Source organism: Phalacrocorax aristotelis, chromosome 6 (genome assembly GCF_949628215.1).
Source record: "Phalacrocorax aristotelis chromosome 6, bGulAri2.1, whole genome shotgun sequence".
Taxonomy (NCBI): Eukaryota; Metazoa; Chordata; class Aves; order Suliformes; family Phalacrocoracidae; genus Phalacrocorax; species Phalacrocorax aristotelis.
In genome coordinates, this window is record NC_134281.1 from 52,798,721 (window position 1) to 52,826,607 (window position 27,887).

The 27,887-nt window shown below is 41.1% G+C and overlaps 1 protein-coding gene across 1 annotated transcript; it reads left to right on the forward strand.

The window, feature by feature from the left end:
- Nucleotides 1-37: 37 nt before the first annotated feature.
- GIPC2 (GIPC PDZ domain containing family member 2) lies at nt 38-27,887 on the forward strand. The gene is made up of 6 exons (XM_075097982.1): nt 38-358; nt 8,427-8,612; nt 11,639-11,819; nt 15,099-15,208; nt 15,952-16,033; nt 26,196-27,887. The coding sequence occupies exons 1-6, from the start codon at nt 125-127 to the stop codon at nt 26,348-26,350; spliced, it is 948 nt and encodes a 315-aa protein (XP_074954083.1). The 5' UTR covers nt 38-124; the 3' UTR covers nt 26,351-27,887.

The following is a 27,887-nucleotide window of genomic DNA, read 5'->3' on the forward strand; positions in this document are numbered from 1 at the left end:
GCGGCCGGGCCCGGGCCTCACCTGGCGGCGGCATGGCCGGGGGCCGGGGCCGGGCGGCGCCGGGGGCAGAGTCCGTCCGGCGCGGGCGGCCGGCGGCAGCAGCAGCCCGCTGCAGGCGCGCAAGATGCCGCTGGGGCTGCGGAGCAAGAAGAAGGACAAGTCCAAGGAGAGCTCCAAGCTGGTGGAGAGCGAGGCGGCGGCCCCGGGCCCCCCGGGCCCCCCTGCAGCGGGCGCGTCGCGGCTGCAGTTCCACACGCAGCTGGCGCACGGCAGCCCCACGGGCCGCGTGGAGGGCTTCGGCAGCGCCCGAGAGCTCTACGCCAAGATCGCCGAGGCTTTCCGCATCGACCCCGCCGAGGTAGGGCCCGCCGAGCCGGCCCCGGCATTGCGAGGGGCCGGCGGAGGCTTGGGGGGGGCCGGGGTCCCCGGGGGGGGGGGCTGTGGGTGCTGGTGCCCCGGGGCCGGGGCCCTGCGGGTCCAAAGACGGCTCGGAAGACGCAAAAAGGAGCCGCGGGCGGTTCTGCCCCGTCACTGCCGGTGGGCATCGAGTCTTGCAAATTTTTGTGGACTTGGGTATTTTCCTTTTTTTGGGGGAAAAAAATTCCTTTTGCTGTTTCCAAATGAGCATTACTGTACGGGAAGGGATGTAAGCATAGCTGCGTTTAACTTTTACATGGAAAACCAATGGTCTTTTTAGCCAAGATATCTGTAGTGTCTTAGCTAACCTGTTGCCAGCCTGCTGTTTAACACAACTCTTTAAGCACTGAGTCAAACCATTTGTATTACAGTTTAGTGGAATAATTATTTACAAACAAGGAATCATTGACTGTGGTGATTCATTCCAGTTAAAAAAAAAAATAATCAGTGGATCCATGAGGGTACATACTCAGAACAAAGGCAATGGGGAGGGTACAAATGCTTTAAATCTGACCACGTTTTAAAATTCCAACTGAATGTGGTGTTTGCAAAGTTTTCTGCTTTGCCTTTTAAAAGGCTCCCTGTTTAAGTGAGGCTATTTAAATCTGTAACAGTGGGGTTTTTTTTTTTAAACCCTGCTGCCTTTTTGATCTTTTCTTCTGAGCCAAGTCTTAAACATTTGTTTGGATAATGATTCATTTGTATTTGTAAATGCATTGTTTTCTCTTAGTTAAAAGGTAGTGGCCATATCAAGTTCTTCCTACGTGGTTCTGTGAACCTTAACCTCTGAGTGGCGAACTGAAGCACAGCGCTAACATTTCATTACCCCGCATGGGGCTATGCAGCTTTACTGGTTTTCTTATTTGTAGCTGGCTCTTTTAAAGCAGTAAAAACGACACCTACAGACTTTGTTCTGAGAGTCTGTTGTGGCCTGACCTAGCAGCGTTTCAAACAGTAAATTGTAGAAGAAAAGTGGCAGTCGCAGTGAACACGGTTTAACCAGTCACTGGTGCGTGACGTGACTAAGAAGTACGAGCGCGGCTCCAGCCACCACACCTGTGTCCCAGGCCTTCCCCGCTGCCTTCCGACCTTCTGCTCCTGTTTTCTTCCCGTACTGAGCTGCTGTTCTCCTTCTGTTCTGTTCCATCTCCAGTTATACCCTTTACTCTCAAGTTCTCATATTTGCCAGATTATCTTCTATTTTAATTTTCTTCCTTTTACTGTCGAGCTTTTGTTACTGATCTTTTGGCTCCCCTGACTTGAGAAAGAACAGCGTTCACCAGAGAATTCAATTATTTATGAGCGGTGCGCTCCCATTTCTCCTGCTAGGTGTATAACCTGACACCCCCAAAGGTTTTAGAAGCAGCAGCACATGTTTCATGGGCATCTATCACCAGCCTCGTGCTAAACTAGAGGAGTTTTTCTTCTTTAATCTTTTGCTCTTTACTGTCCTATTTGTATTAGAGTGTTGTTTTGGTTTTTTTTTTTAATGTGGGTTATTGGTAAAAATGGATGGAGAACTTTTGCTGGAGGCACTGAACTTAAAATCGTTTACTCAAGAAATTCAGTTGGCTTTAAGAAACTAAGTTGTATGAAATGAAAAATAGCGATCAAAAATATTTCCTGGTGTAATGGTGGCACAGCAGAGTGAAGAACCCGAACCTGAGAGTCTTGCAACAAAATTTTGGACAGACAAGATAAAATAAAGACGACACACAAGATAAAAAGATGAGTGAATAGTGAGGGGTGCCATGAAGCATGAATTTATTAGCAACTGCTGAGCTTGATGGAAGTAAGGAAAGATTAGACATTTTAAATGATATTATCTATTAATTAAAGCTGCTTTTGAACAGTCAGTCTGGTGTAAAGATTAATGCCTGAAGCTACACCTCAGCAAACTGAAAGACACTGAGGTACTCAAATGCCATTTGTAGGTGTTACCTGTCTAGGAGAGTTTCTGTGACCTGGCTGTGCTGAAGCCTGTGGGCAGCGTGACACCGCAATGCCTTCGGAAACGGGTGCTATCACAGAGATCTCTGCTCTGCAGTGACTGAGGTGGAAAATAGTGGGGGGGTGGGGGTGAGGAATTGCTCAGTGTAGAGGAAACTTGGCTAACTGTTGCAGAAGAGAATACATTTAATATGATACGTGGGTTTACTGCCATGTAGGCAAGGGTATGGATTTTCGGATAAGTTCCTGCTTAAGTGTTTTAGTACAGTTCAGGATGAGCTATACTTGTAATCTGTCATTTCTCCTTTGGATGCTGCATGGTTACAGCACCTCATTTCCTCTTTGTATCACATCTCGCAGGACCAGCTGAGTTTAGCTTCTGCTGGAGAATCCTTTCCAGGATCTGTGACTGACTGCCAACAGTGACAGAGCGAAGCTTGTATAAAACACAGTGTTTGTTGGACAGACGCTGACAAACACTTCTGTGCAGACCTGGATCGTGAGTAGGGTAGGATGGGGACAGAACAAGACAGGTATAACTTCGAAGGGGAAACTCCTTCACTCCTGTAATGTTTGCTAGGCATTTATAAAGGAGTGAGCCGTTACAGCAGCTCTGAGGCTTTTCCTGTACTTACCTTTTCTTGTCTAGGTATTTTGTTCTTCATCCATCTTCCTAGCTGAATATATATCTCAGTTATCCCTTTCAAACCTGATATTTAACTGCATTTCTGTCTACCTCTCTGACTTTTACCATGACTAGCATTTCTTCTTTTCCTAGTCCAAACTGAATGTTCTTTCTGCAGGGAGGAGGAGTGAAGATGGCTTCTAGCAATGGATTGCTTGTCGTTAACATGGCTGCTGGTTGAGGTAGATCACGTTGTTCTTGACTTTCAACTTGATTTCTTCAGGGTTTCAACAAGGAATCACAGAGACAAAAGAACCCAGACAAATTGATGCAATCCTTAACACAACCCATCTACAGTTAACGTGTATGTTTCTACTTGCATAAATAATACAAATATTTCCCCCGTTTTTTTCTATAGCGGGTTAAGTAGGGAAAGTAGTTGGAAAAAGTATTTGCATGGCCTTTGGCCATTTAGGATTACTGCTCCATCGTGACTATCAGAAAATGTGGCAGGGAATGTTACGTTCCCCGTAAGGGTGAAAGTACCAAGTGCGGCCTGTGTGCTAAAGTCATGACCAAAGGACAATGTGGGTCTGTTAAAGCATTTGGTGGTGGTGTGCTCCTGTGAGAGCACATGGTAGGGCTTTAAAGTATTCAAAGTAGCTAATCGGGCACTGGGAACAGGGGTATTAAAGTCCAACTGTAGCAGGGCTATTTCTTGATCAGATGAGAAGGGAATGGTAAACCACAGAAGCTGTATGGACTTTTGGTTTCTGTACTCATAATTTGCACTTCTGATTATTTTGTTTGCTTTGGAAGGTGAAGTATGGTGGGGCTGGTGAGGTAAGTTGAATGCTCAGCGGGTGTGTCTGTCAAGAGCCCATGTGGCTTGCCATTTCTTTCATGGTGGAAGGAATTTTGCTCCATAAGGGGAATACTGGAGAAGGGAGACCTTCCCAGTAGCACCAAGGGCAGAAATGCAGCTCCGTCTTCCAGTAACAAGAGTTCAGCTGCGGAGCTTGCGTCTGGGCTTGCCCCCTCATGCTAAACAGTTAAGTGTACTGTGAGGCTGTGCCACGTTAAGCTTTCATAGAAGTGTTTGATTTGAACCTCTTCAATTTAAACTTTTATAAAGGTGTACTGAAATAAGCCACTATGCTGAAACTTAGGTTTCTGAATAAAAGTAACCTTGTTAGAAGAAAAATCTGAAGCGTGTTTTAGGAGGTTAGGGAGAAAAGGGTCAGCTTGTGAAATCCTCATCACCAATCTGTTCCAAGTTTTAGAGCGTATACTTACTTACCTGTTGACACAAATTGCTCACAGTCTTGCCTACAGATTAAAGACTTTAAATGAACAAACAGTAACACTATCTACAAATCACTTCCTCCCAGCTCTGTGGCAGCAGTTGTTTGCTTGCTGTTCCCCTAAGCAGTGCTTAAATGTCACACCTGTATTATGTGGACGCTTGTGGTGTTAATGATCTGTTTTTCAAATACTTCTAACCTGTGTGGAAGAACTTACACTGTAATTCTCGTGTGCTCTGGGTTTAGAAAAAGAACAACGAAACACTGAATGCTTATTTTTATAGTACTTTGAATGTATGTGGGGAGGCAAAGTTGCATAGCTGATGGAGTACCAAAAGCACAGGAGAGCTCGGAGGACTTGGTTGCTCTTGCTGTTGCTGCAGCTAGTCAAGGCTCCCGCATTTTCCTTAGGGAGGATAAAGTACCTAGAAAATGCGTTGGTGATTTCTTGATATAATGACACCTGCGTATATACGGAAATATGTCAGTGGGTGTCACATCTTGCTCAGAAGTAGAATTCCTTTTCCCCCACCTCTTAAATAAAGTGAGTGTGATCTCCTTTGTAAAGTTATGTGAGATCTACTTTAAAAGTGCTTTTTATAGCTTCTGAGTGTGTCATCTATCAGTCAACTTACTTTTGAGTTCTTCTCAAGGTGTAGGCTTAATATGGTAGATGAGAATAATTAATATATAGGATATGCAATATGGTACTGCATATATGCTTTATATAACACATAGCGTAACCTTTTTCTTAGGTAATACACCGTGTGTTGTATAAAGAAACTGTAACCCTGTTTTTATTGACTAATGTAGTCTCTTCCTATTGAAAATACTATGCGGGGAATAATCTGCTGGTAATGGTATCTGGCAAATCTTATAAGGTTGTGCATAAGCCTCGAGTCCCTGCCAGCCGAATGGGATTTCCTTGTTCTGTGTGCCGCACAGGATAACTCTCTCAGTGAAGGAGGTATCCTAGATACTTCATGACTGATGTAACAGTCATGATTTATAATGTCTTGCCAAAGTTGGCTTGAAATGTCACAGCACTGGTGTGCTGAGTTAAAGATCAAATGCGTATGAAGGTTGGGGGTGAGAAGAGAGAGAAAGACTTAACAATGAGAATTGCACGTTCAATTTTTTTCTTGCTTCTCTTCTGGGTAAGAAAATTACTATCAAAAATATACCAAACTTTAAGTGAATGGAAGGTGTACTGTAGTAGCTGTTGTTTAATTATTTAAGCATATAAGCTGTTATTAGGTACCTGTATTAAACTTACATAAAATCTACAAAAAATATAATTTTTGAATTGACAGGTCTCAGTAATGTACAAATAAAGCTATGCTATAACTGACAGATGGTGTAACTGTATATTATCCTGGGTAGATACATCTTTAGTACATTACTCTCTGCATATATCTGTTCTGAGAAAAAGCAGTTGCTCACTAAAGAGGATAAAGAATGATTTAAGTTTTATTTTTGACTGGCTGATGCTCTTTCAGCCTTGTGGTTAGCACAGAACTGACTCACAGAAAATTCTGCAGACTTATAGGCTGTAGTAGGAATGCCATCCAGATGAAGGTCTAAAAAGAGAAACTCTGGATCGAGTTTCTAAATATCACATTTCTGCTCGGTTGCCAATTTTATCTATTCAAAGGTGTGACAGTAGTTACTAGATGATTGTCTGTTTGACAAGGTCAGATGAAGGATGCTAATGTGTAAAATGTAAAGACACAGTGCTGCTTGTTCGTTGTAAGAACAAGAACTGAGTTGCAGCTGTAAACTGGCCAAGTTATGTAGCTTGAGAGAGAGCTGAAAGTATATACGTGAACTTAAATATATTCTGTTTGAATGGAACCTTCTTGGTTTAAAAATAATGCTGATGATTAGAGATAATTATTATTTATAAAATAACATCTAATTTTCTACTTAAAACCAGCTGAATTTCTCTAGGTGATATTACTGCTTGCGTATTGGTTAACTGAAAAACTTTGTGTTACCTGACAGAATAAAACTAATGTCTGCTAAGGGTGTGCTGTTACAGCTCTCATTGTTAAAGTAAGGCGTTAGATTATGGTGGATGTTTGATGGATTGTATGAGGTAAGTAATTAGCCTTTGAAGTAGGCTGGTTTTTTTTGGTTTGGTTTTGTTTTTTAAAAATCAACAACTAAACAAGACCCCCCTCATCAAGAAACACCATCTCACTACTAAACTTTCAGTTTTTAAAACCAAAACCCCATAGTTATAGAATCTAAGTTCCAGAAAGCTTCGGAAACTTAAATGGTCTCTGTGAAACACATGAGTAAAAGTATTCGCCCCTCATTTGACCTGGAATAAGTTTGAATAGGTTGTTTTTCTGCTGTCATCCAGGGATGGCAGAAGGAAAGAAAAGGCCTTTGAAGTGTTCTGGTGTGGAAAACCCCGTAACTTTTACAAGCGTAGTGAGGGAAGGCAGGAGGAGACCCCGCATTTCCAGCAACGCACCGGGGGGTTCGGCAGGCCGCGGGCAGGTCTGTGCCTGGGTTTGGGGCAGCTGGGCTGGCCCGCTGCTCCCCAGGGTCTGCTGCTAGAGCGGTTGCAAAGATGAAGGACACTGAGCGACATCCTGCTGCTGTTTTTCTCAAATGCTAGCCTGGCTTCCCACTGTGCATTTCTTTTCATGTGTTAGCAAGGCTTTTTCCATTTCCTAATTTGGAGCTGGTGCGGGCAGTGGCTGCAAGGGGGTCCCAGGCACACTTTGAAGGAAAATAATGTCCAGCAGATACAGGTAGGGGGTACAAAATTATCTAACTTTTAAGTTTTATAAGTTAAAAGTATTTAACTATTGTCCTGTCAGAGCCACGTGTGTCCTGCTGGCAGCAGAACCTTTGTCTGATGGTTTGCAGCGGAGGCTTTGCCACGTGTGCTGGAGGGCTAAATGGGGTGGCAACTTTCCTCCTCTTCACCTGCTTCCATTGCATGTGAAAGATGGTCTTTAGGGGCACCCTTTGCCTCAGTGAAGTAGATTTTAGGGGTTCTCCAGGTTTCCCTTGGAGCACAGAGTTTCTCTATTTTGGCTGCTGCCCTGTGCTGCCCAGGAGGAGGCTGTGCGGGGCCTCCCTCAGCCCTCACTCCTCTCTGGCTACAGCTTGGGAAGGAGTCGGGCAGTGTAGTTACTCTAGCTGTGAGGAGGAGCATTGGGCTTGTTTTTTTTTCTTTTTTGGCTAGGCTGTTCAGTACAGCCTGTACTCCAAGAGCAGAAAGCCCAAAGCCTGCCTGGACCGGCCACATTCCTCCACGCAGCACCGTGGTGGGCAAAAGCATCGTCTCTGTCCCTGAGCAGTACGGCTGGGTTAGTTTCATCCTGCCTATGCCCAGGACAATAAACCTCCCTGTTAAAGAACCACCAGTATTAAGTGTAGGGAGAAAAAGGAGCGCCTAACACCCAGTGCTGAAGGGAAATCCCTCAGAAAGGCTGACTTTCAAAAAAAAAGGAAAAATTTTTTCTTTGTAAGTCTTGCTTTTACTAAGCTGGGACAGAGACAACCCCCACTTATGCTGGAGGAAGGGCAGGAAACTAAGCCAGCTTGTTGGAGGGAACATGCTCTGATCTAATGGTTGAACACATGGAGCAATATAAAACATTTCATTCTCTCTCCTGTCCTGTTTGTTTTGATAAGCTCCTTTTTTTTCCATGAAACTGCTTTCAAGCAGTTACATTTTGAAGCAGTCCCTCGTGATGTTTGAATCCTGTGGAATTTGAGGTGGGTGAATGATGAAGCAGAAGATGCTGGTGGCTCTTCAGTTTGCTCACTCTAACATCTGGAACAAGCTGTTCTGCTCTAGCTCAAGATGCTGGTGTCAGAGTTGGTGTGCTGGGACAGGCCATGAGAGGCTGCTCACACAGATACGTCTCTCTCTCGGTCCCTGCCAGCTCTTATCTGCAGAGTTTGAGCTGTTGATGCTTTCTGTCATGTGCATGGATGGAGACTATCACCTCTCCTGGGGCAGCTGGAGGAGAGTTACCATCATTTCAGCTATGGATCTGCCAATGAGGCCAGAACTAAGCTCTCCTTTTATCCTCCTATCAAGCTCACCAAGCCTAATATACTGTTAAACTTAAAGATCATGTGTTTGCTGTCCTCTTGCACAGATCATGTTTTGCACTTTGAACACTCATAAAGTTGATATGGACAAGCTCTTGGGTGCACAAATTGGACTTGAAGATTTCATATTTGCCCACGTAAAAGGACAACGAAAAGAAGTGGAAGTCTGTAAAACTAATGATGTGCTTGGGCTTACCATTACAGACAATGGAACTGGCTGTCCGTTTATAAAGGTAAACTCGATTACCAGTGAAATCTTTGTTCTGTAGAAGCTTATGTTACTATTACAGTTTAATTATTGTTTTAATGATCCTTTAGAACTAAAAAATCTTTACTATCATATATATGATAAGTAAAAAAGTTGCTTTTCTTTAGGTTCATCATTCAAAATTAGTTCAGCTATTTCTGTCCTCCATGTCATTCAAAATGAGTTCATTTGTTCATTGCTTCTGTGGTGTGTATCAGCTTTACAATGTGAACATTGTGTTTCACGACCTACCCTGAGGTGGTAGGTGTTAGGTACTGCTTGCCTATGCCCCCTACTTTTTAAAGTGATTTTCTGATGTCGTTGATGAGGTGCTTATAGAACTTCTGTCACTCATGTGATGAGATCATGTTCTTTCAGTCTTTAACTGTTCACAGGGCAGAAGCCTTTGTGCTATATAAGAATAGGTGCAAGTACGGTGCTTTTCCAGCTTTCCAATATTGTTGCCTTAGATAGGATGAATTAAAAGGTGCTAAGATATGGATTAACACAATTTACCACAATTAACTTGAGTAGCGACTATGGGCAGTAACATGTACAATATATTAATCATAATTGTTTTCCTCCTCCTCCTATATATGACCTCCACATATTTTGAGACAAGTAGAGGCTGAGGAAATGATGTTCCCCTCCTTGCTAAACTAGGTATGAGGAGCCTTAATCACACTTTCTGCCTTTTTTAGATGCTTTGCTCTAATTTAATCCAATTACCCATTATTAGTGAGGTATTGGCAATTATCTTCGATTACTGCTGTCCCCATCACTGTTCTTACTGCTATTGTAAACAGAGCTGCTTGTACGGAGAGGTTGTATTCTCTATTCATTCCTTAGCTACCACAGATTCAAAACAAGATGTGATTTAGAAATAGGTTTGCTTGTCTTTGTTGTGGAAAAAAGTGATTGAGATCATGCTTGAGAAAGTCAAGATGCAGTGGATGTTTCAGTAAGCAGTTTGGCGAAATCATAGCCTCATTTTTACATTTATAGACACAGAACTCTGAATTGCTAGTGATAGCATCCGTGCAGCCCATAACACTCAGTCACGCTGCTGCTTATGTGGCATAGAAAGCAGTGCTTTAGCGATTAAAATTCACATGTGCAGCACTGTACAGAGCATTACTCTCTCTGTGCTTGGTTGGTAACACGGGGAGAGAGAGGAGCCATCACATAGACTACTGTGTAATTGGAGCAGACTGGAAAACCCTCACCACATTAGCAAGACAAGCTGTAATTTCCAGTAAATTCTATAAAACTTGTCTGAACAAAGATATCATTGTCCTTGTACTGGTCTAATAAGCAACATAATGAATACGGTGCAGTCTTTGTGGGAACATGTCAGTTTAAAGGGGTTTCTAGGAGCTTTGTTGCTGTTGCATATCTAGCTAATTGATTTTTTTTTTTTTAAACAGCATAGAAAATACATATACAAAAGTAAAAGCTACATCTTTTTTACACTTGGTTGTCTAGGTAAATGACTAAGCAGAGACTGTCTTTACAATTTGATAGAATTCTTAATATACTTACTTTTCTTGAAAAAATGTTACTATGTTCCATTATTAAAAATTATTAATATTAAATTTACCTATCTGTGGGTTGTTGAAAGCTGTTATGGGCTGTAGTAATTGGTGTTAGGATCCAAGTGACGAAGAAAAGCTAAACAAGAATAATTCAACATGCAGACTAAACATCAGTTGAAGCCTGGTGGGCCTGCTCTCGAATCCTGGCACCCGGTAACAGAAATGCATTTGGGACCTGGTTTCTGGTGTGTGTACGATACCCCCCTCCTCGTTCACCATGAGGCATCTTTTTGGTTTTAATCTAGGTTAGGGGAAAAAAGAGTGCTAGGAAGAGTTAAATTCAGCCTGAAGCTAAAAATTGTTGGAGTTTATTATAGGACACTGAGCACCATCACACTTCCCACTGACTCCCTCGAATGGAGGCACATATGTGGGCTCAGACATGCGCACATAAACTAGAAGCAGGTTTCTGAGATAGTTACGCAGCTAGGCTAGGTGTTACAGCAGTAGGTGGTAATGTGTTTATCTCCGTTGTCTCAATGCTATCTCACTCAGTTAGCCTGAACAAGATCAGTCTTAATTGAAAAATACTTCATTGAGGAAGATATTGGAATGAAATTAATATCTCTACAAAATATAAGATATTCTATTATGTTATAGTTTTTCTATTATGTTCCTATGGCTATTTGGTTTATGTGACTTACACACATGATAAACATATGACAGCATATAACAACAATAGAAAGAATCACTGAAACTTTAAGTGGCCTCCAATTGAGTTGATATATCATAGACATCTCTTAAAGATTGTCTTTTTTTCCTCACTTTTTAAATTCCACTTCACAAAACCTATATATCTTAACTTCTGTTACATTGTATGACCTTTAGGCCGTTTGTATTTGTATTCCGTGAGATAGCATGTAGAAGAATTTCTTATTCTTTATTGTTGTTTCAGGGGAGCTACTTTAATATTCAGCCATATGGCTTGATGAGGAACATGGTAGAAGTTTTGTCACTATAGATGGGTCTTATTAAGACTAGCCCTTTATAGTATGTCAGACACTTTTTTTTATGTCCCTGGACAATACTTGAGGAGAGAAGGGTTCTGTTCCTATGCTTGTCAAACTATTAAATCAAAATAAAAATCCAAAACTCAATAAAACATTCACATTATTGACATGTTTGGATTCAGTTTTAAACACAAAAATATTAGCTTATTCAGAAGCCTTCATTTCTAAAGTATAATTGCATTCTTTTTTCTCTGTTGATTTTATATTCAGTGCTTATTTTAATACTTTGTTTAAAAAACAATGCTTCCCAAAATATGTTTTATGAAAATCTTAAAGACAAAACACACTGGTATAATAAGCTCAATGCTATTGATGTTGCTAACTGACATTCTTGCAGCTCTGTGGTGTCACCTCTTTACCTTTTAAAGAAATGTTTCTAATTCTATCTTCTTTTTTTTAAACAACAGCGAATCAAAGAAGGTAGCCTTATGGACCAAACCAAAATTGTCTGCGTGGGTGATCACATAGAAAGTATAAACGGAAAAAATGTGTCAGATCGTCGGCATTATGAAGTTGCTAAAATGCTAAAAGATCTGGAGAAGGGTCAGATGTTTAAGCTGGAGTTGATAGAGCCTCTGAAGGCATTTGGTGAGTGACCTGACTGTCCGCTTTGTTCGCTGGGTATTGAAATCCCAACACTGAATTGCATTGCAAGTTTTGTCTTCAGATTGCAGCCGGGTGTCTGCCCAAGGTAACATAACTGCTACCAGAAAGTACATTTGTGTTTTTTCTTCAAAGTGGGAAATCTACAAATGGATTTTCTTCCATCTCGCTTCCTTCAGCAGTCAGCCTGGTGTGGGCTGCCTCAGGCTAGGTCTCGGTTGCTTGATTCCTTTGCCACCACATGGCGATGCAAAACAAGTACAGGAGTTTTTTCATAGACATAGTTAAAGCATGGATCTCTTCACTAATGCGCTGATCCTGGAACCTCCTCTTCTCTTTTCCTCTATTGATACATAATCCTTGTTCATTTGTGCGTCAGACTTTTCTATTCCTGTACCTTTTACTGGGGACTGCACTCTCTAATGCAGAAGAATGCGGCAGAAAACACGGTCCTAGAGCACCTCCTTTGCTGCATGCCTGCCTGCTCTCCCCAGCTTTTTTGTGGATCTCTGATCATACAGCAGGTATGCTCAGAATTGGAAGAAAGCAGTATGGCAAAGGTTTGACTCTACCTACCGCCTGCATGCTATGAGAAAGTGATATATCTATAGGAGGAATGCATACCTGCTGCTAATCCTTATGTATATTAATTTTGTCAATGTGGTAAACTAAAAATAAAAAGTAGGTTTAGCTCAGGGATTCAAAATAGAGGCTGAGTTTTAATTTTTACTCTCTCAAATTTTTTATAACACCCACCCCCAAACCATGTGGGATTTTTCTGTAATAAAAACTTCAAAGTACTGCTAAATTATAAGTATGTGTGATTCCTCATGCACATCTGCACTAACAGCAAGTTCAAAATCACCATCTTCATCACAGCAGCAAAAGTTAAAAATGTTTATTTTTCAAATCTTTTTATATCTGTTAGTAGCTTATAACTGCTGTCATACACCAGTCTTGACACTTGGTGTCAGGGTAGCAGCAGAAATTGAAAATGAGAGAAATTTGAAGATTTCTTTTTGCTTTTAGTGCTTTTGTGAAGAATGAGGGTTATGAGTTAGCCTCTAATGCATTTGCATATAAGTTGATACTCCTGTTAAGTAAATGTGTGTGTTATACATTACACTAGAGTAGTATTACATACGCATAGTATTGCAATTAGTGATACAGGAATACCTTTTTAATATGGGTCTATCATTTGTATTCAGTGCTAAATGTGTTACATAGTGTATTTGTAAAGACCAGGGTAAATCAGCATTTGATTGATGACTTCAGCAATTATTTCACAGTAATTACTTTAGTCAGGTGATTAAGGTACCTTTTAGTCTGCCTGTGATGTAGAGAAGGAAACCTGCTAATTCCCTGGCAATACCTTTTATCTGACATTGAATTAAGAGTCAATCAGAGCTTTGGGGACAGATTTTTGGAAGATGTACATTATTTTTTACCCTACAGAAATTAATTTACAAGTTGAAGTGCCCAATGGGTTAGAATATCCCACCATTAACCTTAGGTGCAGTTAGGCTTTAGGCACAAGATAGTGTTTAAGCTGCAGCATGCTGAGAATAGCCCCAGAGGAGATGACAAACAAGATCCAGATCCTGCTGGGCAAGTAGGTACTGAATTCCTGTTAGTTTCAACACAAGTTTAGGGGGGTATAGAAATAAGAGACAAACCTCTCTGTGAAATTACTAACTTTTATTTTTCTTCCTGTCAGCAGAATGTGAAATAGTATAATTTACTGGTTGGATAGCTTTCTACCACGTGTACACAGGCTGCCTCAGCTACTTTACGCAAGTCTTGTAGCACAGAATTGAAGATTTTTCTGAATAAGATTGGTCCTTAGTCACAAGCTAGCCCTCTGTGAGTTGGTGAAAAATTAATGGAAACAAAGTAAAGGCAGCATAACACAAACTCTAAATTTAAATTATTTGATTATGAAAAATACTTTCTGTGATGGCCAGAGCGCTTTGCCTGGAGTATTGCAAATAAAGGTGATGTCAAATCAGTTCTAAGGTGCTAATGGTGACAAACTAGAAAAATATGTGCATTGTGTCAGGGATGACTTTCTGAAACAAATCTAGCAGAAATTATTACAATCTTAAGGATGTTTTAAACTGTTCTTGAAGCAATAAAAGGGTTAAGGAGAAGTGTTGCTCCTAAGTATATAGGTAAAAGACTGTGCCGTATCTGTTTGTTAAAATAAAAACAATTAAAATTTACCTTTCAAGAGCTGTTCAAGCAGAATAATCTGGATTTTTGACTACTTTTGCAAGGGTGATAAGTTGGAATCTACCTGGCAAAATGGATATAGCATGTTAAAGTCTTGCCTTCAAGGAGAGCTTATTAGAAAGGCCTGCTGTTAAGAGGAGGAATAATCTGGTAGAGGAAACAGCACAGCTCAAAACAGTTCTGCAATATTATCTCCTCTCTTTTAGCACTTTCCAGATTAACTATGTAATTCCCATCTCAGTATGTAAATTAAAGCTTTGCCACTCTTGAATGTAAAATTATGTCCTAGAACAAGAAAGCCAAGTCTTAAGTGATTCCATACTCCATTTACTAACTGAGGTGCCATTACCCAAGATTAGAGAAAGAAAGCTGAATTCAGGTAAAGAAAACTTCACCCAGATACTCTTGGTAGAGATTTATGAGGTGTGACATTATGACCTTGGTGAAACCAGTGGAAACCAGTAGATCCTGCAGATCTACTTACGGACATTTTTACCTATGTGGCTGCTAGTAATGAAATTGTTCGCTTAGCTTCATGTGGCTCCTCATGACTTGTTTAGCAGTAGTGTTTGCGCTGTTGTTTCAGTGAAAGATGGAAACGTTGCAATGCTAAATCTGCTACATAGTCTGCCTGTAAAGACCAGGATAAACCAGTGTTTGGCTGATGACTTCAGCCTTTGTCTAATATTAAGTAATATATACTTCTACTTTTCCGTAGAATAGCGAAATAAAATTATACAAAGAGCGTATGTGAAGTTGAGTGCAATAGGCCTGCACAGATATATTGGTTAATAGAAGTCCTAGCTTCTGTGCAATCAAGCAGATAGTCAAGTGTGAAGACAAGAAATTGTCAGCAAAACTATACTTAGAATACAGTTAATTTATAATTAAATTTTTACATAGGTCTAGGTCTTGATTAGAACAAAAATTGGTGGTAATGTAATAGCCAAAGCAGATACATCATATTCCGACATACCATATTCTTAGTTTTATTTGGTATTCTTTTCTTTTTGTTGTTTGTTTTGTCCTTAGAAAAGCTGGAACCAAGGTCCAAAGGTAGAACTCTGCCAGAGGCTAAAATCTCCAGAGGGAGGGAAACACTTCGGCTGAGAACCAAAGGTCCTGCTACTGTGGAGGAAATGGTATGTTTATCTTGGTGCCCTTCAATAGTTTAATCATCTAGCACCTGATTTATTCTTCCCTAAAGTTGATAAAGAAAAGTAGGAAGGAAAAATATGGATGCTACAAAGCTTGTGGGACTTTAAGACAATGACTGCCTTCTGCAGGGAGAGATGCTTCTATAAAAACTAGCAGGGGTCAGATGGGGCTGAGGAATCTGGAAACAGAAAGCCTATATTTAGATGTCATGGATTACATGGATGAATTTAAGGTAGATTCAAGGAGTGTTGAAAAGAGGGAAGGGGGGAAAAAAAGGGGGGGAGACACACACAGTTGAAGAGTTGGTTCTGTTTCTGACACTGCAAAATGTACTGGTCTGGTGTAAGGGTTGTTACTGGGGGAGAGGCTAATAACGCACGTTGACATGAATATGTGTAAAACTAGGACTGGGGTTTGGAAGAAGAAATGTTATTTATTCTGGGCTCCTCTAAAGCTGATGAGGATTTGATGAATATCTGTATTGTCAGGAGATTTAAGGCCCCTGTTTATTCTGAATGTGAGAGCTGTGTGGCTTGACATTAGGAGGAAGGCTCAGGGTTGGGAGAAGATGGAAAGAGAGTGGAATAATGTGTTTTGCTTGTAGGTTTTGTAAGTCTAGGTGGCTAGGATGGGAGTAAGGGTAATATGTGGTGAATTGCTGGTTGTTTTGAAATCTGCATGGATATAATCATACTTTTGCTCTTTTTCTCCCTTTATTTCAACAAAGCCAACTGAAGTTGAAGAAAAAGCAATTAAAAAAGTTGATGAGCTTCTTGAAACGTACATGGGGATAAGAGATATTGAATTAGGTAAGTTTTTAACAGATACCTTACTACAAGATTAAACCATTTCTCGTTTTCCGTAGTCTAAAATTTCTTGACCACTTTAGTCTCTGGATGTTAGCGAAGCAAAACTTGTCCGGTGTGCAGTCTCAAAAACTTGCTTGTATATCTCCAAACGTGTGTGTCTGATAAAGGAAAGAATCTCTCACTACAATCCTTACGATGTAATTAATTAAACTTCTATTCTTCCTGCACATTATCTATACACAGTTGCATGAATGATTTAGTTGTTTGCCATTAACTGTCATCACTGTATTCTTTCCAGCATATATTTTGTAGTGGAGCTTGTGTGTACCACGTTTCAGGATTGTTAAGGATAAGCATGTATCTCTGCTTTTTTGCTCTTTTGCCCCATGGCTTATACACATCAAAGTTGATCACTAAAGTTTGAGATCTTCATCAGTGTGTGCTGGTTTTGGCTGAGAAGGGGTTAATTCTCCTCACTGTGGGGGTCAGCTACCTTTCCAGCTTCCCGCGCTCTGCCGCGTGGCGTGGCAGGGGGGGCTGGGAGGGGCAGGGCCATGGTGGGGGCGGCTGACCCCGACTGGCCAATGGCAGGTTCATTCCATACCATGTGACACCATGACCAGTATATTGAGGGGGGGCAGTGGCAGCGCGGGGGCGGAGCGGCGTCGGGTCGGCGGGCGGCGAGCGGCTGCGGCGCGTGCGGTTTGTTCCGGCGGTTCGTTCCCCCTCTCCCCTCCCTTCCCCCCCTCCCCCGGGGCTTTGCGCCCCTCGTTGTTCTCCTTTACATTGCATTTCTACTGTTGTTTCTTTTAATTTTCATTATTAAACTGTTCTTATCCCAACCCACGAGCGTTACCCTTCTGATTCTCTCCCCCATCTACCGGTGGGGGAGTGAGCGAGCGACTGTGTGGGGCTGAGCTGCCGCTAAACCACGACACAGTGAAAGGGCAACTGTTTAGCAAGGGAACTAACAGAGTAATCACACAAATCTATCAAATTCTCTAAAGCCTGTGTTCTGAAGAATATGGGAAATTTTCCAGAATATTTACTAGCTAGCACAATCATCAGTTTATAATGAAATAAACTATTCAGCCCCAGTGTCATAAGTTCCTTAAAACTGCACCAAACTTGTCCTTGCAGCTGTTGTTTATCTCTGTTAATCTGACAACAGCTAAATAGGAACTTCTGTTTGTATGGAGGGAAGCTCCAGTCTAGCAGAGTAAGAAGTGCCGCTGCAGCCAGGTGTGGCTGGGTGTAGCCCTCATACAATATTGTGGAACTGCTAATACTGAGACAGAGCGATGAATTTATTGTTATGGTAATATCTAAAAAAATCAGCCAATGATTAGGAGCTGATAAGATAAATGGAAAATGTTCTTGAAAAGAAAACTTTTATGAGAGAGAAGTGGAGGAGGCAAAGCAGAATAGAAAATAGGTCTGGCATGAAGCTAAGGGCAAAGCAGGAGGGTTCGACAGGCACCAGTTAGCACAGAGAAATGAGAACAATAGGAGACTATCTGAATAGCCCAAAGTCCTTTGGCTGCTCCCACCAGAAGGCATCTCATTGGCAGCTTCTACTAGTTTTCTCACAGCAAAATTTGTAGGTAAAGTATTATTCGTCCCCCAACCTAAGGTAGAGATGGGCTTCCTAGCATAGAAGAGAGAGTGGAGCTGCCCAAAACTTGTGAATTCTGTTTTGTAGGTAGTATCTAAACCTTCCAATTCCCAGAAAACAAAAAATTCTCAAAAAGTCTGTTCCCAGCAACTCTAATATGTGATACCCCTGCCATGTAATGTATTCCCAGGAGCCCTGTGTGGTGCTGACCCTCTCTTTAGGTTAGGGAGGATCCCATGTCCTGTTGCTCTCCTGCAGCCTCTGCTGCTCAGTCCATCTCTGGCTCATGCTTCAAAGCTCCGAGTCTCGTGCCAGCTGTCCCTCTGGGAGCTGTTTTTGTCCTGCAGCTGTCGCAGTCCTGGCTCTAGCCAGGCTTCTGGAGGCTCCTGTCCTTGCAGGTTACCTCCAAGGTCCCCAGGCTCCTGGCTCTGCAGGAGTAAGCAGCTGTAGGTGTCCTGGTTTTGGTGTCCATATCCCAGAACCCTGAGATCCCAGGCCAAAGCATGGCTTCTTGGGGTGTTGAGGTGTGCTATGCTTTGCTCTAGGACAGGGAAGCAAGTTCCTGTGGGAACTGGTGTGCCTATACTTTTGGCTCTTGGTACTGTAATGGGATGGCTCTTGTAGAGTAGACTGAGGAGTTCAGCTTTCAGCACATATGGCTGAGCTGATTGCTAACCACCTGGTAGAGTTTTCCCATGAACTCCTTGACTCTTTCCCCCCCGCCAAAGATCTAATATGCTTCACCTTTCAGTATGCAGTTTGGAAAGTTTCAGAGAATTCCTTCAAAGAATACTCAAAGAACGAACAGGTCTTTGTCCTCAAAGATACTCTCTTCTTCCCAACTGGGTTATTGTTTTGCCCTTCACCTCTTCCTTCTCTTCCTCCTAAAAAGGCAGTGAAACAAAGAGAAACTGTCATGAATCAAAGACTACAGGGTTCACATAGCTTTAGTTTGCATCTTTGAAGCCATTTCCTAAAGTTAAAATCTTAAAGCCGAGGGCCAACGGTAATGACAAAAAAAGAAAAAAAGTTTTATCATTTTTAAACAATTAAACAGCTCTAGGACTCTTTAGGAAAGGAGAGCTAATCACCTGTCACAAATCTGTTCAATTAACATATGTCAGTTTTTCATGTACTGGATGTGATCACTCACCCATGAAAATTAAATATGAGGAAAGGATTCATTCAGAGAATGCCAATCACTACTCAGCTAGAAATTTCACTCATTACTCAAGCCAGATTAGTTGAAAATGCAAGTCATCACAATGCGACAGCCGACAAGTGATTAAGATCTCAATCATTGCTCACTCCTATGCAGTTCTGTTTGTCAGAAGCTTTGAATGTCAGTTAATATTGCTCTTTCATCTCCATTAAAATGACACTTCCATGGTGTGATTGAATTCTAAAACAGTGCCCCAGTTTTAAGCCAGAAGTTATAAAGAAAGGAAAGAAAAAATAATGTAAAATTACAGACAGAATTAAAGATGAGATAAAGCCCTTAATTTTTACATAGTTAAGTATCTTGACAGTTTCAAGAATGGCTGACTAAATCTCCGCACATATCCCTGAGTTGCAGATAAATCCTTGGAAATCATTTAATGGAAATGCATATGCTTTTTTTTGGCACAGTTTTTTTATTTTCAGAGATCTAAATGCTGTTTGAGATTTACATACCTGCCTTTTGAATGCACTTTTGCCTTTTTACCTCTTTATTTTACTGAAAACTGAGCTTCTGCAGAAGTGATACTTGGCTCTGGAAATACATTCCTCAGTCATTTTATGGGCACATTAGAAATTGGGCCAAGGCTTGACTTCAGCCTTCTTTAAAACATAAGTATGCCATTGAGAGATAATTCAGGTTATTTTAAATCCTGTCAGTTGCTTTCCGCTAAAGGAATGTGAACAGTTGATTAATAGGAGGGACTCTGGAAGCAATGTTAGTGAAAAATACTAGTGGCATTTACTTTTCAAATCAGTGAGGCTTGAACTGTTGTGGGCTATAATTGATCCCAAAGATTCTAGGTGGGAGAAAGCCTGAATCTGTGGGGTCCAACCCCAGAATGCTACTGATGGAAAAATGATGGCAAAAAGGTCTTCCTGTCCAACTTTTTTCTTTCAGCATCTTCTTGCTAGCTCTTCTTCCACTGATAGTTTATAGTTTATTCCATTTTTTCACTTTTATAGTTTATTTTTTCACTTTTGGATGATTACTTCCTTTTTGTTGTTCCCAATAATATTGTTAGACATTACATATCTTTGCATATTTTCCACCTCCGCTTAGAAGAATTTCGAATCTATTTCTCCATTCTTGACTTTATTTTTCAAACTTACTGTCCAGTTTCAAACTTACTGTCTGTGTCCAGTTTTGGGCCTCCCAGTTTAAGAAGGCCATGGAACTGCTTGAGCAGAACTGTGGAACCGCTTGAGCAAGTCCAGCGGAGAGCTACCAAGATGATCAGGGGACTGGAGCACCTCCCTTATGAGGAAAGGCTGAGAGACTTGGGTTTGTTCAGCCTGGAGAAGAGAAGACTGAGGGGGCATCTCATCAATACCTATAAATATCTAACGGGAGGGTGTCAGGATGATGGGACTAGGCTCTTTTCAGTGGTGCCCAGTGACAGGACAAGGGGCAATGGGCACAAGTTGGAACACGGGAAGTTCCACCTCAATATGAGAAAAAGCTTCTCCCCTGTGCGGGTGCCAGAGCAGGGGCGCAGGCTGCCCAGGGAGGGTGTGGAGTCCCTTCCCTGGGACATTCACACCCCACCTGGACGCGTTCCTGTGCCCCCCCGCCCTAGGTGTCCCTGCTCAAGCAGGGGGGTTGGATGAGGTGATCTCCAGAGGTCCCTTCCAACCCCTACTGTTCTGTTATTCTTTCCATTCAAAATGTCCTAACAAGTTTAAACTTTTTGTACCCAAGCTGCTTCTCTTGGCTTACTACCAATGCAGCAATACTGGATAGATGTTTTTATCTTGAAATGCTTTGACTAAAGTGATATTCTCCCTGAATCTGTTGTTTTCTGCTCCTTCTGTCACCGGACTTTTTTTCCCCACAGGATTTTATTGTATACACTTTGGGGTATGTTGTCTATGAGCATTCATTTAATTCTGAGAGAATAATGGGAGTGTTGTGAATAAGGGAAAGGTAGCAAGTCTGGTTAAAGAAGAAAACTTCAAGAAGAATTAGTACTTAATAAAAAGAAACAAGAAGAAAGATTATTTGTAATGGCTTCTTGAGTGCTGGATCTGACAGTGTTCGCCATGAAACTAAAACGAAGTAATGTTAAATACTGGGAACTGCAACGACACGCTTCATTTTCTGTCACGTCATAAGGAAACTGAATGTGAATTTTAGCTCTTTTGAAGTGTCAGGCCAGAATAATAATATTTGTTACCTTTTGATGAAGGCAAAGCTCTGACAGCATTACATATAAATAAATATTGAAGTTTCTGTTAAGACTTCTGAAAAAGCTTTTTTGGAAGTTACAGGGTAGGATATGGGTAGTAAAACTGCTATGTAAGGTAGGTGACAACAATGGCAGGCCCATTGTAGCTTTCATAGCTTGTGCCGCATGTGTCTATCAAAAGTGAAAATACGGATTTTGTGAAAGATCTTTGAGATTATTTTAAAGGAACCAGGTTTAAAAAGCCAGCAGACTACTTTGTTCATATTCTGGGAAGCCTGATATTGAGCTTCTTAGTTAAAGTTGAGAAGACTTCTAATTCCTTTAATTGCTTTTACGTTTGCTGAATTTTTCACATTTTATGTAAAAATTCCTCAGGTATGAGCATTACCTGAAGTGAGATTTAAAAAAAAAAATAATCTGAAAACAACTGGGGCTATCTGGAATCTGGAAAAATGTTCTGTTGGAATAAAATTCCTGTAATCACTTATTGTGCAGCTGTTATAAGAAGCTGTGGGGGAAAGGGAGGGAAGCGGAGGCAATTTGGCACGGAGCTGTCACCCTCTGAGAACCAGTAAAGTTTTCTTCAAGTTGGCAAGTATCTGCTAAATGCCTTGGCAATCAGTAATTTTTGATTTGCCTTGGGAATTACACATTGTGAATGACACTGTGTAAACACGTGTGTTCTGCACAGCTGTGCCGACGAGAGGATGCCGTCCCACATCTGCGTTAACCGCCTGGGGAAATAGGATTATGCACGCTGGGTGATCGAAAAGACCGGTCAGCTGTAGGGTTCCTGTATGCATGAAACTAGTGAAGCAGGGTTCAGCTTTGCACATTCGTATACATCAGTGGTACAACTTGCGTGTGAAAATCGGGAAAGGTGGCTTGCATCTTGCACTAGGATTTGCTGCACGGTAATACAACTCCGCTGGCACTAGAGGTCAGCACCCAGCTACCGAAAACAGTCCTGCAGTCTCTGCACAGAAGCGTATTTCATTACCTCAGGTGAATCTGGGAAGGGAAATGTGCTTTAATAAATATAGTACATTAAATGTATCCTGGTAGTTGCTCAATACAGTTGAAAACACTTTTATTTGAGGCTGCTGCCTTTGCATGGCGGTGACATTTTGACTCCTGCTTGACTGGGTTGAAAGTTGCCTTGATTATCTAAGTTTAGTGGATGTTGTTTTCAAGTTCGGTAAATCTATAAGAAACTATTTTTAAGGTTCTATTTCATAACTTAGGAAGCTCAATCTTTAAAGAAAATTGTGTTTGAAGTAAGATTTTCTGTTAGTGACAGTCTATTACTGTGTAATTCTGAGGTTTCAACTAGGGCAATTGGACTGTAACCTAATGCTGTGTTGTCTTGTTTTACCCCTGCTGTCTGTGTCATACGGCTCTTTCATACGGCTTGACCAATTTGTCTTAAAACTGGCTAAATTCCTTACTCCTGCTCTTTCTGCTGAAACACTTGCCTAGATCCTCACCCTGTTGATGGCAACTTTTTAAATATCTTGAATAACTATGTCTAGACATGTTTGTTCTTGTGTCACCTTGCACAGCTCTTCTCCCTCCAACCCTCTTCCAGTGTGTGTGTATAGAGTAACTTCATATCCTTGTTCATATCCAGAAATCTGAGACTTTTAAATTACACCCTTCACCTCATTACCTCCAATTACAGAGGCTGCTCCTCCTCCTTATGCCACAGTGTCGGGATAAAGGGTGGCGTTGACAGGACAAGTATTTGTCTTCTGCTTGTCAGGAACAAGAGCCCCCTGCTTAATGCCTGTTTCCCATCCAGGCTCCTCTGAGTCAGTGTCCCAGGAACTCACAGGGGACATGGAAAGAATCAACACAACAGGGATAGGGTTTCTTCTGGCAGGGAAACACGTCTTGAGAATTCTTGAGTACTGCTAGTGGTTCCCGAGAAGCTGGGTTACACTTGAACAGTCTCAATCACAGCATTTTGCTTGTCAAGATTTATATGAATTTTCCTTGGACTGCTTTGTGTAGTTTGGCACACTGTGATTTAGTTTGAAGCCTTGTGTCTGAACACAGTTAAAACCAAAACGTCAACTTTCTGCAGAATTACTGTTGCTGACGTCTACAATGATGAATATGGCTCAAGTTTGCTCACAGCTTGTTACAAGTTTGCGTAACAGCAAACACTGTTTGCTAGAAGTTCATAACTGTCAATAAACTTGAGCTCAGTTTCAGGTCAACAAAATAATATTAAATACATATAACAAAATTTCAGAGCAGGGGAAGCTTCTTTTCCTTTTTATCAGAGATATTTTGCTGTGTTGATACAACACAGTGCACGCAGTAGACAGCAGATTGTCCCAGTGAAGATGGTCTTCTGTGGCTTCAGAACTTCCTTCCCTTCCTCAGGCGCTTAATACAAGTTTTCCACTCAGATATCCCTCTGAGAAAAGGCTAGAAACTATTAAATCCTTCAGTGGAACACCTGAATTTGATGTGCTCATGAAAAAAGTAGTGGTTACTTGATGTGTAACAAAAGACGGGAGGACATCCTGCAGTTTAAGGGAGGTGTGTAAAGTAATCACGAAATGAAGCACGCTTTGAGGGTTTAATCTATTGTACAATACCATCATTTCTTGTGAATATGTACAGAGGCTGTGGAGCAGAGTTACACCTCAGAAAATAAACTCTGAACAGCTGTTAGTGCTGAGTCTGTTTTATAGTATTCTGCCTCCCTCAAATCATGATAGCCTGCTGCCAGTGGTCCTCCTGGCCTAGCTCAACCAGGAGAAACTCCTGTGCTGACACTTGCCATCCTTCAGGGAGGTGCAGGTGCCAGGTCCGAGAGAGGTTTGAGCCCTCACAGCTTTCCTTTGCTCTAATGTCCCTGGGTTGCCACCATCCAGTGGTGACTCGGGTAGACTCATAATTTGTTCTGGGATCTGAGAAACTGCACAGTGGCTAAAGGTGAGGGGTGAGCACAGCAGCTGAGGACTGAGTCCTAAGCAATGACCCCAGTGTAGCCATTTCCAAACTAAAGTCTAAAGCTTGGTAAATTCTGGTACTTGGGTGTTAAATAAGAGAAAGTGCTGTACAGCATGGGCATACAAGGTATCACAGTCTACCTCTGTTGTATCAGACCCCTCTGCTTTAACTTCTCTGCGTACCAAAATATTCCTACTCTTTGGTGACTCTGGTTTATTGTGCACAACAGCAAGGCTTTTCCCATGCTTTTGCACAATTTGAGCTGCCTGTTTGCGACTTCCAGAAATAACTTTGATCTTTTTCACTTCATAGTGGCGTAAGCACAAACTTTCCCAGCCTTGAGGGTGCTATAAAGATTTGCTTTTCAGAGCTGGAGGTAATAATAACTGAAGCAAACTCTGCACTGACATTAGTTACTTTTTAGTTTGGATGGTATTGAAAAAAATGCAGATCCAAGCAGAAGAATGATGTGGCTCACAATAAGTGCCTCAGTCTCTTTACTATCTGGAAGTGGTTTTGGTTTAAAAAATTAAGATAAAATTAATTAGAATTAAATAAAATTAAGCTGAAAAATTAAATCTATTTGAGGTGATATGGTAGTTTCTTGAGAGCACAACTTTCAGGTAGTTGTAAACATACTGTGTGCAATACCTAACAAACCAGATTTTAATTTTCTCTGTATTTTATAAAATGCATTAGTTGAGCCTAGTGTTTGAATTCTTGTTTCCTAAAGTAGGGTATTCGAGTGTTTTCTCTAGGCTCATTTATCATTACTCCTTTCTAAATGCGGGTCATTAAACTCGTTAAACATGGATTGTTGCTAGCAAACCCCTACTAGCTTGGTTGCATGTATGCACACTGTATGTTGTTTTCCATGTTCAAACCCTATGCCTTTTGTCTTTCTGTGAAGAACTGGGCTGCTTTAAAATCTGACTTGCTGAGATCTTTTCTTCATTCTTTAGAGGAAAAAAATTTCATATTTACCTTTTGATCTTCTTATTTAGATCAGTAAGGTCATATCAAACTCACTGAAATTGGTGTGATGATCTGGCGTGGGTCTTGTTATCACAGAATCACAGAACGGTAGGGGTTGGACTGGAGATCACCTCATCCAACCCCCCTACTTGAGCAGGCACACCCAGAGCAGGGGGCACAGGAACGCATCCAGGCGGGGTTTGAATATCTCCAGGGAAGGGACTCCACACCCTCCCTGGGCAGCCTGTGCCACTGCTCTGGCACATGCACAGGAAAGGAGTTTTTTCTCATATTTAAGTGGAACTTCCCGTGTTCCAACTTGTGCGCATCACCCCTTGTCCTGTCACTGGGCACCACTGAAAAGAGCCTAGTCCCATCATCCTGACACCCTCCCGTTAGATATTTATAGGTATTGATGAGATGCCCCCTCAGTCTTCTCTTCTCCAGGCTGAACAAACCCAAGTATCTCAGCTTTTCCTCATAAGGGAGATGCTTCAGTCCCCTGATCATCTTGGTAGCTCTCCGCTGGACTTGCTCAAGCGGTTCCCTGTCCTTCTTAAACCAGGGGGCCCAAAACTGGACACAACATTCCAAATGTGGTCTCACTAGGGTAAAGTAGAGGGGGAGGATAACCTCTCTCAATCTGCTGGCCACACTCCTTTTAATGCAGCCCAGTACACTGTTGGCCTTCTTGGCCACAAGGGCATGTTGCTGGCTCATGGTCAGCTTGCTGCCCACCAGCACTCCCAGGTCCTTCTCAGCAGAGCTGCTTTCCAGCAGGTCAGCCCCCAACATGTATGGGTGCAGGGGGTTGTTCCTCCCCAGATGCAGAAGAGTTATGCTTAACCTTACTTTTAGACCCAGAAATGAATAGACTTCATAAATGAATACAGAATATAATTTAATAAGATTAAAATGAAGGTTCATTGAATTAAAAATGAAACCTCTGCTGAACAAACAGAAGAATACATAATGAGCACTCCAAGGAAGCTCTCCTGTTTATGACAGCAGAATGTAGCTACTGCGGGGAGATTTAAGTACATAATTCCTATTGAATCCTAAATTCAGTGGGTAAGCTTTACACCTCCCTAAGATGACCTTACTGGTTTTGAAAATAGACATTCAAAAACTATCTTGGCCATATATGTTAGCTCTCACTTTCATGATAATTACAGTATTTTGTTTTGTTGTTTTTTAGCTGCAACCATGGTGGAAGCTGGAAGAGACAAGAAAAACCCAGATGAATTTGCAGTGGCATTGGATGAAACTCTTGGAGACTTTGCATTTCCAGATGAGTTTGTCTTTGATGTATGGGGAGCAATAGGTGATGCTAAGCAAGGGCGACTGGAATGAGAACTGTGCAGTTTATCAATTCCTATTTGAAAATGCAAAATGATTTTCAAACTCGTACATCAGGATTTTAATACTTTTCTTGATATGAATCCAGGGCACTCTGTATAAGCATTCTTATCTGAAACTTTCTTTTGCAAAGGAAGGTTTATAATGGAATTATGAAGATAAACCCAAAGTTCTGACAACTGTACATTTAAAACAAACATTTAATTTACATGTAGAAATCACTGAGGAGTGTGTCGAGGCAATATATTTATACAGACATTTTATGAAAATCAGGTATTTTTTTATTGTGCATACACTTTGATATCAATATTCTGGAGAATGTTAGACATATGCAACAAAGAGTTTGGATTATCTTATCTCTTCTTTAGAAAGGTTTATAAACTTGTTGAAAAACTACCTAGCTGCGCGCTGTACTTCCCTGGTCTTCTGTTGTCCTTATGTGTTCGTGTACACAGAGAGCTGTGGAAAACCTAAAGCCTTAGGTTTTTGTACAGTTTGACCTGGATGTAGTCTTTTCCGTAGACAAAGCTGGGAAGAAGCTACCCTGTTTCTGAAGAACCTGAGTTCAGGGGAAAAAAAGTATTCCTCTGAAACATAAGAACGAAGATCTTTAATGATAAAGACTTGCTTTCATTTGAGTCATAACGCACGCTGTCTGGGTATTACTGAGATGAGTAACTGTAGAAGTGCTTAAACCAGGAAGCTGCTGATTTATTCAGATGCCATATTACTGCAATATGAACTGCATAGGAAGAAACAAATGTTAATTTTGATTACTGTTCATATATTTGAATAATATCTGTGATCTGGCACTGGAGACTCTAGTGTATAACTAAGTGCTTAATTGATCTTTGCATGTGCTAAATGATTTGCTGAGATCCTATGCAGTTCCCTCTTGTCTGTTTTTTTTCAACGTGGCAACACAGGAGAGATGTTGAAGGTGTTCCAACCTGGAAGATATTATTGTAAAGTCACAAACAACTGCAGTTTGGATAAAAATTAAAAATACATTAATTTTAGATGTTAGGATTTCCAATCATACTGTACATAAACATTTACTTTAACTGTTAATATTTTACTAATATCAAATTATTAAAAATGAACTGTCTCTTAACCCATCTGTTACGTCTGCATTTTTCCTCCTGTTCACTCTGTATTTAATGAAGAGCAATGCAATAAGTTTTGTTTTTACTCATAACTAGATTCTTTATCAGTTTTTACTGTGCTTTGTTTTAATCAGGACAGACATTTGCTCATTTGTTTAGAAAAAGCTATTTTCAAGTGATTATTATAGCCAAATAACATGCCATGAGTGTAGTTGAAAATAAAATTGAACAGGAATGTGGGGCCTGACCTGGGAAGGTGCCATAGCTTTTTAGTATTTTTATATTTGCATAAGCATAGAACATAACAGGTATTTAAAAGTTTTTTTCTAAATCACTACCTAGTTACTTTTCTTTTGTGAGGAAAATGTCTTTCACTGTCTTGCAGAGATCTCTTTAAAATAAAGACTGTGTCAATAAGTTTACAA

What these genes read in the sequence shown, in the direction of transcription:
- GIPC2 (XM_075097982.1), top strand. Translation starts at nt 125, where the DNA reads ATGCCGCTGGGGCTGCGGAGCAAGAAGAAGGACAAGTCCAAGGAGAGC. An exon ending in TCCGCATCGACCCCGCCGAG is followed by an intron (nt 359 to 8,426) that starts GTAGGGCCCGCC and finishes CCTCTTGCACAG; the next exon opens with ATCATGTTTTGCACTTTGAA. An exon ending in AGAGCCTCTGAAGGCATTTG is followed by an intron (nt 11,820 to 15,098) that starts GTGAGTGACCTG and finishes TTTTGTCCTTAG; the next exon opens with AAAAGCTGGAACCAAGGTCC.